The sequence below is a fragment of the Eubalaena glacialis genome, chromosome 11 (assembly GCF_028564815.1).
Source record: "Eubalaena glacialis isolate mEubGla1 chromosome 11, mEubGla1.1.hap2.+ XY, whole genome shotgun sequence".
Classification (NCBI taxonomy): Eukaryota; Metazoa; Chordata; class Mammalia; order Artiodactyla; family Balaenidae; genus Eubalaena; species Eubalaena glacialis.
The window spans coordinates 8,698,642-8,712,055 of NC_083726.1; the positions used below are offsets into that span (position 1 = coordinate 8,698,642).

A 13,414-nucleotide genomic window follows, 5' to 3' on the forward strand; every position below is an offset into this window, starting at 1 on the left:
CAGGCCCAGGAACCCAACCACTGTGTTCCAGCAACCACAGAGTCTGGATTTTTTAGGAAAATGCCAATTTTCTCATCTGTTGTCCTCATAAATCATCAAAAAGTCCTATAAATATACTTATATGCCAAAATCCTTTCCTAGACAGTATACTGGTTTAGAAAATATGGACACTGTTCTACTATCAAGAACTCTATTTCTATGGTAAAGTATAATTTATATTCCAAACAAGTAATTTATAGAGATACTTCCAAAATAATGCCTACCTCTAGGTTAGGAACTGGCTGGAAGTACAAGGGGGGAACACCGTTCTCTCTAACTAATTAAAATAATTACAGCTAACAGCAGTTTCTCTCAGTTTATTTTATAAATCACTACAAAGTTCCAGACTATATTCTCTTTGAAATGCTTTTTGATTAGAAATATGTGACAGTAATGTCTACTCATCTGAGAATTTGTTTTCCAGAACTAAGTTTCCTAAGAAACTAGTACCATCTTTATTAGTCTTCACTGTGTGACATACTTTGGCCTGGTGGTCCAATAAAATGAAACAAAACAATAAAGAAACCAGTCATTAGAGAACCTCCCATCAAGCCTTGGCCTCTCCATGACCCTTATCTTCCCCCATGTTATCATAATCACATCTGATTCCCTTCATCCAGGGCAGTGGTCCTCAACCTGGGACATCTACTGTGGTCACCTGCAGAGCTTCCCTAATAAATACATCGATCTGCTAGGGCTGTGGCCTGGGACCATGAAGGTTTGGGAGGAGACTGGGCTTGCGTGTTTTGACAAGTCTATGCAAATGATTCTAGTGCATATGCTAGCAGAGAACAACATATTTAAGTGGGTGAGGTTAGGAGTTACAACACTGGTCTCAAGGAATTAAGTCTCCCGTTCTTATGGAGAACTGACCAAAAGTATGACCACTGATTATGCAAGACTGCATAATCAAAGTGAACAAAAGAGAAAGAACTGAATACACGCAGACCATTAGAGGTCGAGAAGGACCTCAGGGACATCTGCTTCTGTTTACAACACATCACAATTTTGTAAGAGGTAAAGTGCATTATCTTTTTTAAAAGCATATTCCAGGCTCTAGTTCAGAAGATAGCGTGAGCATCCTAAATATAACACTCATTTTCAGACTCAATGCCTATCATGGATCAAGGTGGTTAACAACCCTCTGCAGTTCCCATCTGTAAAGTAGGGACCAGTGTGTTGCTTTTGCTACTGTTCTAAGAAAAATCTTGAAAAGGTTCAGTTCAAAATCATGACCTCTTTACTTTCAGAACAAGGTATTACACCGTCTAATCTCTCTTGCCTCCCAAAAAATGTAAGGCCAACTAGAAACACTAAGTACTTTTAATTTGTCATTACTGCTCTTCAGTGACTGCAAACAGTCAACCTTAATTACTCTACACCCACTCTCACGAATCAAGTGGATTGGAGGCTGAGTCAGCAAAGTGTAAAATCTAAACACAAAAGAGCATAAATCTAAAAAGGAAGAAAAAAAAATCTTACCTTTGGTTTTTTGTTCCGTGACCTGCAAAATAAAGAGACGTAAGTAAATGAGACTTGCTTTCTAATTCTGTATTGTATTGTAAGACTAATTCTGATATTAGTAATTAAAGGTGTCAGATACATAGGCATACCTAAAATTCAGAAAAAGTCAGTTCAGACATCCTTCTAAAGACAATGGCCATATGTCCAGCTATAACTTACATGACCACCATTACGAAAGATTCTAAAAATTAAGACAAAAAAGCATTCCGCTCTCGTTAAATGAGGTCCTTGCACTGGGAATGCTATTTCCCATTCGGACTGCAATGACTAGAGAAAAGCAAATGGATGAGGCCCAGAAACAAAATTAACCACAGAGACAAAAAGATTTACCTATGAGTATGGACTCAAACACTTGACTTCAAATCTAGAAAGCAAAGTTTAAGGGGCCATGCTCAGAGGCATCAGAGATCACGGTAGGAAAGCTGGATTCAAAACCAAGCTACGCCACTTCCTGGCTACGCGATCTCAGTTTTTAATTTACCTTTTGAATGAAGATAATAACAGTATCTCCTTTGCAGAAAAGGATGCTGTAAGGATTAAATCAGATAACCTACACCAATGCTTAATAACTGCTATTATTATCAAAGTTTATAGAAAATACTGTGAAACAGAGAAATATTCAATAAGATTGAAATATATAAATTTTGAACAAATACAGATTGCTTTGTTGAAAGTATTTCTTTATATAGTAACTAATACATTTCTGGAAGTGATTAACTGAAAAGGTTGGATATGCTGAATATAATAATGGGTTTTTGGAGAGTTTGGAAATGATGACTAGGAGCCGCACGGAAAACTGCTTCTGCTATTAAGAGGGGAAAATAAAGGAGAGCATCTAATTATACATGCCGTATAATATTTAAGCAAAACCACAAAAGGTCATGAATAAGAAAAACATTCCAAAGGAAATGCACCAGAATTCCAATAGGGGTTAAATCACATTATTGAGATCATGGGTTATTTTGACCCCCTTTTCCCAATTGTTAATCTTCCAAAAAAGATTTTTATATTAGTTCTCCGACTTCTGTCACAAAAATATTCATATAGAAGAGGTTTAATTATTTGTGGCTGGTAATCATACTAAGTTACTGCTTTGGGTGTTCGTGAAAACATGGTCATCTTTGGAAGGTCTGTCCTGTGGCTAACCAGCCCCTTCAAAAGGGATTCCAGCACGCCACTGAGTTAAAACAATCCACTTGGATGACCTCCTGGAGTGTTTCTTACATTCTTGCATTAAAAGACAAGCTAATTCTGCTGTACTGAATCTGTAGTAGGCAGCCTCTTAAAATGAATGTGTTTCCCAGTACTAACTGTCACAGAGCTCAATTCTACTGTATAATTTTTCTATAAGCCCCCATATCGAAGAATGAACTGATTTGTATCCACATACCAATTCCTTAAGGCAACTGAAGATTTATACCATTGTAAATACTTCTTACAATGCCATTTGGAAGATCAGTTATACAGGAAGTCAATTCAATGCCTTCCCTAGCTGTAAGCAACAAACCCAAATAATGTCAAATGTGTCTTATAATGTGGGTTCTGTTAAAAGAACTGCCCCCAGACGGTGAAAAGCTGGATGATCAAAACATATGTTCTGCCAACGCTAAACAATGATTCTTTAGCAGCAGCAGCCTAACGAATGTGAGTGAAATCCTTCTCTGACATCTCTCTCGTGAGTGAAATCTAACAGTTTACTCAGGGATGGTTCTAGAAAGAGCAAACTGCCATAACCACTGAGCATAATGGAAAAGAAGCTCGTGCTTAATTTCTATGTAGAAATAACTTAATTTAGCTAAATAAAAGTCAGTTCTTCAGGAAAATTATGTTGCCAGCATCCATTCTTGACCATTCACTTATTTTTTTTAATACATTTATTTATTTATTTATTTATGGCTGTGTTGGGTCTTCGTTGCTGCGAGTGGGGGCTACTCTTCATTGTGGTGCATGGGCTTCTCACTGCGGTGGTTTCCCTTATTGTGGAGCATGGGCTCTAGGCACACAGGCTTTAGTAGTTGCAGCACACAGGCTCTAGAGCGCAGGCTCAGTACTTGTGGCGCACGGGCTTAGTTGCTCCACAGCATGTGGGATCTTCCCAGACCAGGGACCGAACCCATGTCCCCTGCATTGGTAGGCGGATTCCTAACCACTGTGCAACCAGGGAAGTCCCGACCATTCACTTATTTTTTTCTTTTTTTTTTTTAAACATCTTTATCGGAATATAATTGCTTTACAGTGTTGTGCTAGTTTCTGCTGTATAAAAAAGTGAATCAGCAATATGCATTCGTATATCCCCATATCCCCTCCCTCTTGCATCTCCCTCCCACCCGCCTTATCCCACCCCTCTAGGTGGTCACAAAGCACCGAGCTGATCTCCCTGTGCTATGCGGCTGCTTTCCACTAGCTATCTATTTTACATTTGGTAGTGTATATATGTCCATGACACTCTCTCACCCCGTCACATCTCACCCCTCCCGCTCCCCATATCCTCAAGTCCATTCTCTAGTAGGTCTGTGTCTTTATTCCCGTCTTGCCACTAGGTTCTTCATGACCTTTTTTTTTTTTTTTCCCCTTAGATTCCATATATATGTGTTAGCATACTGTATTTCTTTTTCCCTTTCTGACTTACTTCACTCTGTATGACAGACTCTAACTCCATCCACCTCATTACAAATACCTCCATTTCATTTCTTTTTATGGCTGAGTAATATTCCATTGTATATATGTGCCACATCTTCTTTATCCATTCTTCTGTCGATGGACACTTAGGTTGCTTCCATGTCCTGGCTACTGTAAACAGTGCTGCAATGAACATTGTGGTACATGATTCTTTTTGAATTATGGTTTTCTCAGGGTATATGCCCAGTAGTGGGATTGCTTGGTCATATGGTAGTTCTATTTTTAGTTTTTTAAGGAACCTGCCTACTGTTCTCCATAGTGGCTGTATCAATTTACATTCCCACCAACAGTGCAAGAGGGTTCCCTTTTCTTCACAACCTCTCCAGCATTTATTCTTTGTAGATTTTTTGATGATGGCCATTCTGACCGGTGTGAGGTGATAGCTCATTGTAGTGTTGATTTGCATTTCTCTAATGATTAGTGATGTTGAACATCTTTTCATGTGTTTGTTGGCAATCTGTATATCTTCTTTGGAGAAATGTCTGTTTAGGTCTTCTGCCCATTTTTGCATTGGGTTGTTTGTTTTTTTGATATTGAGCTGCATGAGCTGCTTGTATATTTTGGAGATTAATCCTTTGTCGGTTGCTTCGTTTGCAAATATTTTCTCCCATTCTGAGGGTTGTCTTTTCGTCTTGCTTATGGTTTCCTTTGCTGTGCAAAAGCTTTTAAGTTTCATTAGGTCCCATTTGTTTATTTTTGTTTTTATTTCCATTTCTCTAGGAGGTGGGCCAAAAAGGATCTTGCTGTGATGTATGTCACGGAGTGTTCTGCCTATGTTTTCCTCTAAGAGTTTTATAGTGTTTGGCCTTACATTTAGGTCTTCAATCCATTTTGAGTTTATTTTTGTGTATGGTGTTATGGAGTGTTATAATTTCATTCTTTTACATGTAGCTGTCCAGTTTTCCCAACACCACTTATTGAAGAGGCTGTCTTTTCCCCATTGTATATTCTTGCCTCCTTTGTCAAAGTTAAGGTGACCATAGGCGTGTGGGTTTATCTCTGGGCTTTCTATCCTGTTCCATTGATCTATATTTCTGTTTCTGTGCCAGTACCATACTTTCTTGATTACTGTAGCTGTGTAGTGTAGTCTGAAGTCAGGGAGCCTAATTCCTCCAGCTCCGTGTTTCTTTCTCAAGATTGTTTTGGCTATTCGCGGTCTTTTGTGTTTCCATACAAATTGTGAAATTTTTTGTTCTAGTTCTGTGAAAAATGCCACTGGTAGTTTGATAGGGATTGCACTGAATCTGTAGATTGCTTTGGGTAGTATAGTCATTTTCACAATGTTGATTCTTCCAATCCAAGAACATAGTCTATCTCTCCATCTGTTTGTATCATCTTTAATTTCTTTCATCAGTGTCTTATAGTTTTCTGCATACAGGTCTTTTGTCTCCTTAGGTAGGTTTATTCCTAGGTATTTTATTCTTTTTGTTGCAGTGGTAAATGGGAGTATTTCCTTAATTTCTCTTTCAGATTTTTCATCATTAGTGTATAGGAATGCAAGAGATTTCTGTGCATTAATTTTGTATCCTGCTACTCTACCAAATTCATTGATTAGCTCTAGTAGTTTTCTGGTATCATGTTTAGGATTCTCTATGTATAGTATCATGTCATCTGCAAACAGTGACAGTTCTACTTCTTCTTTTCCGATTTGGATTCCTTTTATTTCTTTTTCTTCTCTGACTGCTGTGGTTAAAACTTCCAAAAGTATGTTGAATAACAGTGGTGAGAGTGGGCAACCTTGTCCTGTTCCTGATCGTAGAGGAAATGGTTTCAGTTTTTCACCATTGAGAACGATGTTGGCTGTGGGTTTGTCATATATGGCCTTTATTCTGTTGACGTAGGTTCCCTCTATGCCTACTTCTGGAGAGTTTTTATCATAAACGGATGTTGAATTTTGTCAAAAGCTTTTTCTGCATCTATTGAGATGATCATATGGTTTTTATCCTTCAATTTGTTAATATGGTTTATCACATTGATTAGTTTGCGTATATTGAAGAATCCTTGCACTCCTAGGATAAACCCCACTTGATCATGGTGTATGATCTTTTTAATGTGTTGTTGGATTCTGTTTGCTAGTATTTTGTTGAGGATTTTTGCATCTATGTTCATCAGAGATATTGGTCTGTAGTTCTCTTTTTTTGTGACATCTTTGTCTGGTTTTGGTACCAGGGTGATGGTGGTCTCACAGAATGAGTTTGGGAGTGTTCCTCCCTCTGCTGTATTTTGGAAGAGTTTGAGAAGGATAGGTGTTAGCTCTTCTCTAAATGTTTGATAGAACTTGCCTGTGAAGCTATCTGGTCCTGGGCTTTTGTTTGTTGGAAGATTTTTAATCACAGTTTCAATTTCAGTACTTGTGAATGGTCTGTTTGTATTTTGTTTCTTCCTGGTTCAGTCTCAGAAGGTTGCACTTTTCTAAGACTTCATCCATTTCTTCCAGGTTGTCCATTTTATTGGCATAGAGTTGCTTGTAGTAATCTCTCATGACCCTTTGCATTTCTGCAGTGTCAGCTGTTACTTCCCCGTTTTCATTTCTAATTCTGTTGATTTGAGTCTTTGCCCTTTTTTTCTTGATGAGTCTGGCTAATGGTTTATCAACTTTATCTTCTCAAAGAACCAGCTTTTAGTTTTATTGATCTTTGCTATTGTTTCCTTCATTTCTTTTTCACTTATTTCTGGTCTGATCGTTACGATTTCTTTCCTTCTGCTAACTTTGGAGTTTTTTTGTTCTTCTTTCTCTAGTTGCTTTAGGTGTAAGGTTAGGTTGTTTATTTGAGATGTTTGTTTCTTGAGGTAGGATTGTATTGCTATAAACTTCCCTTTTAGAACTGTTTTTGCTGCATCCCATAGGTTTTGGGTTGTCGTGTTTTCATTGTCATGTGTTTCTAGGTATTTTTTGATTTCCTCTTTGATTTCTTCAGTGATCTCTTGGTTATTTAATAGTGTACTGTTTAGCCTTCATGTGTTTGTATTTTTTTACAGATTTTTTTTCCTGTAATTGATATCTAGTCTCATAGTGTTGTGGTCGGAAAAGATACTTGATACGATTTCAATTTTCTTAAATTTACCAAAGCTTGATTTGTGACCCAAGATATGATCTATCCTGGAGAATGTTCCATGAGCACTTGAGAAGAAAGTGTATTCTGTTGTTTTTGGATGGAATGTCCTATAAATACCAATTAAGTCCATCTTTTTTAATGTATCATTTAAAGCTTGTGTTTCCTTATTTATTTTCATTTTGGATGATCTGTCCATTGGTGAAAGTGGGGTGTTAAAAGTCCCCTACTATGATTGTGTTACTGTCAATTTCCCCTTTTATGGCTGTTAGCATTTGCCTTATGTATTGAGGTGCTCCTATGTTGGGAACATAAATATTTACAATTGTTATATCTTCTTCTTGGATTGATCCCTTGATCATTATGTAGTATCCTTCTTTGTCTCTTGTAATAGTCTTTATTTTAAAGTCTATTTTGTCTGATATGAGAATTGCTACTCCAGCTTTCTTTTGATTTCCATTTGCATGGAATATCTTTTTCCATCCCCTCACTTCTAGTCTGTATGTGTCCCTAGGTCTGACGTGGGTCTCCTGTAGACAGCATATATACGGGTCTTGTTTTTGTATCCATTCAGCCAGTCTATGTCTTTTGGTTGGAGCATCTAATCTATTTACATTTAAGGTAATTATCGATATGTATGTTCCTATGACCATTTTCTTAATTGTTTTGGGTTTGTTATTGTAGGTCTTTTCCTTCTCCTGTGTTTCCTGCCTAGAGAAGTTTCTTTAGCATTTGTTGTAAAGCTGGTTTGGTGGTGCTGAATTCTCTTAACTTTTGCTTATCTGTAAAGGTTTTAATTTCTCCATTGAATCTGAATGAGATCCTTGCTGGGTAGAGTAATCTTGGTTGTAGGTTTTTCCCTTCCCTCACTTTAAGTATGTCCTGCCACTCCCCTCTGGCTTGCAGGGTTTCTGCTGAAAAATCAGCTGTTAACCTTATGGAGATTCCCTTATATGTTATTTGTTGCTTTTTCTTTGCTGCTTTTAATATTTTTTCTTTGTATTTAGTTTTTGATAGTTTGATTAATATGTGTCTCAGTGTGTTTCCCTTTGGGTTTATCCTGTATGGTACTCTCTGTGCTTCCTGGACTTGATTGACTATTTCCTTTCCCATGTTAGGGAAGTTTTTGACTATAATCTCTTCAAATATTTTCTCAGACCCTTTCTTTTTCTCTTCTTCTTCTGGGACCCCTATAATTTGAATGTTGGTGCGTTTAATGTTGTCCCAGAGGTCTCTGAGACTGTCCTCAATTCTTTTCATTCTTTTTTCTTTAATCTGCTCCCTGGCAGTTATTTCCACCATTTTATTTTCCAGCTCACTTATCTGTTCTTCTGCCTCAGTTATTCTGTTATTGATTCCTTCTAGAGTATTTTTAATTTCAGTAACTGTGTTGTTCATCACTGTTCGTTTGCTCTTTAGTTCTTCTCGATCCTTGTTAAATGTTTCTTGTATTTTCTCCATTCTGTTTCTGAGATTTTGGATCATCTTTACTATCATTACTCTGAATTCTTTTTCAGGTAGGTTGCCTATTTCGTCTACATTTGGTCTTGTAGGTTTTTACCTTTCTCCTTCGTCTGTAACATATTTTTTTGTCATTTCATTTTTTTTTTTTTTTTGATGGGTGGTGCTGTATTCCTGTCTTACTGGTTGTTTGGCCTGAGACGTCCAGCACTGGAATTTGCAGGCAGTGGGATAGTGCTGGGTCTTGGTGCTGAGATGAGGACCTCTGGGAAGCCTCACTCCGATTGATATTCCCTGGGGTCTGAGGTTCTCTGTTAGTCCAGTGGTTTGGACTCAGAGCTCCCACCACAGGAGCTTGGGTCCGACCTCCGGCCTGGGAACCAAGGTCCCGCAAGCCCGTTGCTGGGGGTTCCTCCCGTCCCCTTAGGTGTCCGTGGTCCCCCACCGGTGCCTGGTAGGTGCCCTAGTTGTGAGGAGATGTGAATTCTGCGTCCTCCTAGTATGCCATCTTGACTCCGCTATCCCCATTCACTTATTAAACAAACATTTTTTGAGTAACACTTTTGCACTGGGCACTGTCCTAGTTACTGGAAATACAAATATGAATAAACTCTCGAGAAACTTAAGAGCCAGTCTAATGGGGTAGACAGAAAGAGATCATTGTAAAGCAATGGGGTAGGCTGAGAGAAAGACGTGGAAGCACGAAGAAGAGGCACCACAAATGTTTGCTGACTGAATGAATGAATGACCCCATTATAGAACCTCTGGCACATTCTCTACCATTCTTTGCATTATAGCACATTTTATGCCTCCTAGTTGAGGTGCTGTCTCTACTGTGAGGTCAGAAACCACTAAGACAGTCACATGGTGAGCTTTGTGCTCGCTCCTTAAAAGGGCTAAATCAGAATCTAATTCTGAAATTACACAATGGTTCAGTATGATAAAACAATATCAAAGGACATGTGTTAAGCCTAGATCCTGTGTCAGCCAATCTAGAACATTTCTGAACAAAAATGAGTGAATTTTTATTGTTCATAATTAACCATCTGAAATTTCATTTATGGTGATTTTCCTCTTTGCCGTAACTTTTAAACCAGTTATTAATGCAGATGCAAGTACATGGGGGAGACTGTCCAGCTGTATATACGAAATTCTCTGCATAAATAATCCCAATTCACTCTCGAATAAATCCACACCATCTTTTATTTTAAATCATTTTTCTTATTAGTAGGATCCACAACGAAGGTTTACAGATGCACATTTTATCAATCACTTCTAGTATTGACATTTCAGGTTAAAAAACATTGTTATCTACGTGAAGAATGAGGATGAACTGTACATTGCCTAAAACAATCACTCTATTCGGCATCTTCTTGTAACCAGCCTTTGTTCAAGTTCCCCAGTGGCCAGCTTATAACCACGTATTCCCAGAGACAGCAAAATCCAATTTTTGTACCAATTTAGTAGATGAAATGTGAATGCCCTAAAGAAAGAAAGCCTTGGGACTTCCCTGGTGGCGCAGTGGTTGAGAATCTGCCTGCCAATGCAGGGGACACGGGTTCAAGCCCTGGTCCGGGAAGATACCACATGCCACAGAGCAAGCCCGTGCACCACAAGTACCGAGCCTGTGCTCTAGAGCCCATGAGCTACAACTACTGAGCCCACGTGCCACAACTACTGAGCCTGCATACCACAACTACTGAAGCCCGCACACCTAGAGCCCGTGCTCCACAACAAGAGAAGCCACCGCAATGAGAAGCCCACGCACCGCAACAAAGAGCAGCCTCCACTTGCTGCAACCAGAGAAAGCTCACGCGCAGCAACGAAGACCCAAGGCAGCCATAAATGGAAGGAAGGAAAGAAGGAAGGAAGGGAGGGAGGGAGGGAGGGAGGGAGAAAGGAAGGAAGGAAGGAAAAGAAAGAAAGCCTTCACTGAGGTTCACTGTCCCATCACTCCTGTAGGAAGGTCAGTGCATGTGGGTACAGGGGCAATGCCCCTGATACCCTAGAGCTGGTGGACCCGCACATCACAACCTTGGTAACGTGGAATGTGGCTGTATCCACCAAGTATAAAAAAAAGCCTCTGGGTCGTCATCTGACATTTTTATTCAGACTCTTTACTGTCATTTTAGGCAGTTCCAACAAGCTCAGATTAGAAGCAGGTACCCTGACAGCATGAAGATGTGACGGTGAGCACGCCACTATTAATAGAACTAGAAACACAATTAAAAGCAGACAAAACCTTAAAGAGCACAGTAGTCTATTACAGCACCAAACAATAATAAATATTCCTTTTAATTAAGTCTTGAAGAAAAGATAAATTACATTTCACATGTTTAATGTGGCAGCGTCATGTGCAATCCAATTCAGAAAATATTTCCACTTTTTTTTGTGCCAGCACTCCCAAATGATTTCAATAATTCAAAGAACAGAATTATGGGAAACACTCTATCCAATAGTGCTGGGGTAACTTGCAGTGTCCCTTGAGTTTGAATGCCTAGAGTCTGTTTCTAAATCTAGAGTTCCCTCTGAAGCTGGTAACTGTTTCCCCTCCATAAACTTAGCTTCAGTAACCTGGCTCCACAGCAGGGACCCTCAAACCTGCCTCATACTGAGGCCCTGCTTCCCAAGTGCTTCAGGTAGTGGTAACAAGAACTAGAGGCAAAGTGATTCTGCCAGGCACTTTGCAAAGGCAGAAGTGCAACCGTGCTGAGCCAGAGTCCGCAATGAGGTGGGGGAAGTTAGCTCAGACAGTGGCCAGGGCAGAGGGGCACGCTCTTCAGCAGAGGGGGCAGGGCGGGGAGGTCTACCCACTCTGTTCCCCACAACCCTGTCAGGCAAACACTTCAACTAAGACTTGACAGTTGACAGCTGTCAGTCCTATGTCTTTTTTTCTTTTTTATAAATTTACTTATTTATTTATTTTTGGCTGTGTTGGTTCTTTGTTGCTGCGCGCGGGCTTTCTCTAGTTGCGGCGAGCGGGGGCTACTCTTCGTTGTGGTGCGCGGGCTTCTCATTGTGGTGCCTTCTCTTGTTGCGGAGCACGGGCTCTAGGCACGCGCGCTCAGTAGTTGTGGCTCGCAGGCTCTAGAGCACAGGCTCAGTAGTTGTGGCGCACGGGCTTAGTCATTCTGCAGCATGTGGGATCTTCCTGGACCAGGGCTTGAACCCGTGTCCCCGACATTGGCAGGCTGATTCTCAACCACGGCACCACCAGGGAAGCTCTGTCTTTTTTTCTTTTAGCATCTCTTTTTCCCCAAGCAAATGCCTCAAAGCCATGCAATACTATCTCCCCCATAGCACGAAGCAAGCCCACCAGATCCTCTCTGAGGGAGGTTTCTTTACGGAATTATCAAAAGGTAGACTCATATAAATGACAATGCTGTAGGTGGACCAGAAGGACAACATCAGGGCAAATGGCTAGCTTTGAAAAGTTATTCTATAAGCTTAAGAAAATGGAGATTAATCACGACACAAAGAAGGAAACAGCAGAAGCATTTAAGTGTCAGTAACTCTCTTGCTTTTCTCAGTATTGTTTACTGTTGTTTTCAATAAAGTCAGCTATAGCATTAATTTAACATCTACTTTATGGTAACAAATGCAGGTCTTTAACTTTCTCCCACTTTCAAATCTTAAAACTCTTAAGTAAATTAATGCCTCAAGTAGCATTATTAAGATGTCAGGCATCCAAACCAAGGCAGTTACTTATTCTAGATGCTTGGCTATGTAAAGACAGACTTTAATTGGTAAAACCCACCTTCTGAGTGGCTTCTTTTTTCTTTTTATCCTCTTTCTTCCTTTTCTTGTCTTCCATTAACTGTTCTTCCCTTTCTTGCTCCTTCTCTCTGTTAAAGTAATGTCACACCACAAGGTTAAACATCTCTATCCACAGTCTATTTGTGTAGCAAATTAAATGCTTATAGATGGTAGGCAAGGCAACAAACATTTCATCTCTGACTGAGCAGAGCACAGTATTCTACTTAAGCTAGGAGGATACATGAAACTCACCACATTTAGTTATCCCCTTTATTTTGGTTTGTCACCCCTTTTGCAAAACATGACATTAAGTTTGGTTTTAAAGTAACCCATTAAAGAGAGCCTTTATAATATCTTCCTAAACACACACACACACACACGCACACACACACGAGATTAATGTATTTCCACTCAGCAAAGAACCTGATTTGAATATATGACAATATCCAGTTGGCTTCTGACAATATTCCTCACAAATAATGCAGAATATGACTTCAGTTATGGTACACAGGTATTTATCATAATTTAGGTGTTTTCCCATGACATCTTCAGAGCCGTGAACATAAAACCCTATGTTCTAAATTCCGTATTTTTCTTCTGCATTATTAACACTGTACGTTTTACATGTTTTCTACTTGTGTTTTTAAGGCAGTATTGAAGGTCCTACAAATCCATGTATTCCCTATTGGGTGATTCGACAATTAAGATCATCAGGTTTTGCTCTCCTCAATTAAAATAAAAATAATACATAAAAAAAAAATCTAGTTGAAGAAATATGCTGAATCCTAAGAAACTAAGATAATGTAACTTATACCTCACATTTGAAAAATAACTGTAAAATGTAATATTTATTCTATTATATATTATATTCTTACATATAGTCTAATATTCTAATATATATA

The 13,414-nt window shown here is 39.1% G+C and overlaps 1 protein-coding gene across 7 annotated transcripts in view; it reads right to left on the reverse strand.

Annotated features, from left to right (window-relative positions):
• TNRC6B (trinucleotide repeat containing adaptor 6B) overlaps positions 1 to 13,414 on the reverse strand; it is a 247,651-nt gene that overhangs the window by 59,514 nt on the left and 174,723 nt on the right. For all 7 annotated transcript variants that reach the window (XM_061204453.1, XM_061204455.1, XM_061204454.1 and 4 more), the window contains 2 exons: positions 12,514 to 12,601; positions 1,522 to 1,543 (listed from right to left, as the gene is read on the reverse strand). In XM_061204453.1, coding sequence (XP_061060436.1) covers positions 1,522 to 1,543; positions 12,514 to 12,601 — 110 coding nt within the window. The remainder of the gene's footprint in view (positions 1 to 1,521; positions 1,544 to 12,513; positions 12,602 to 13,414) is intronic.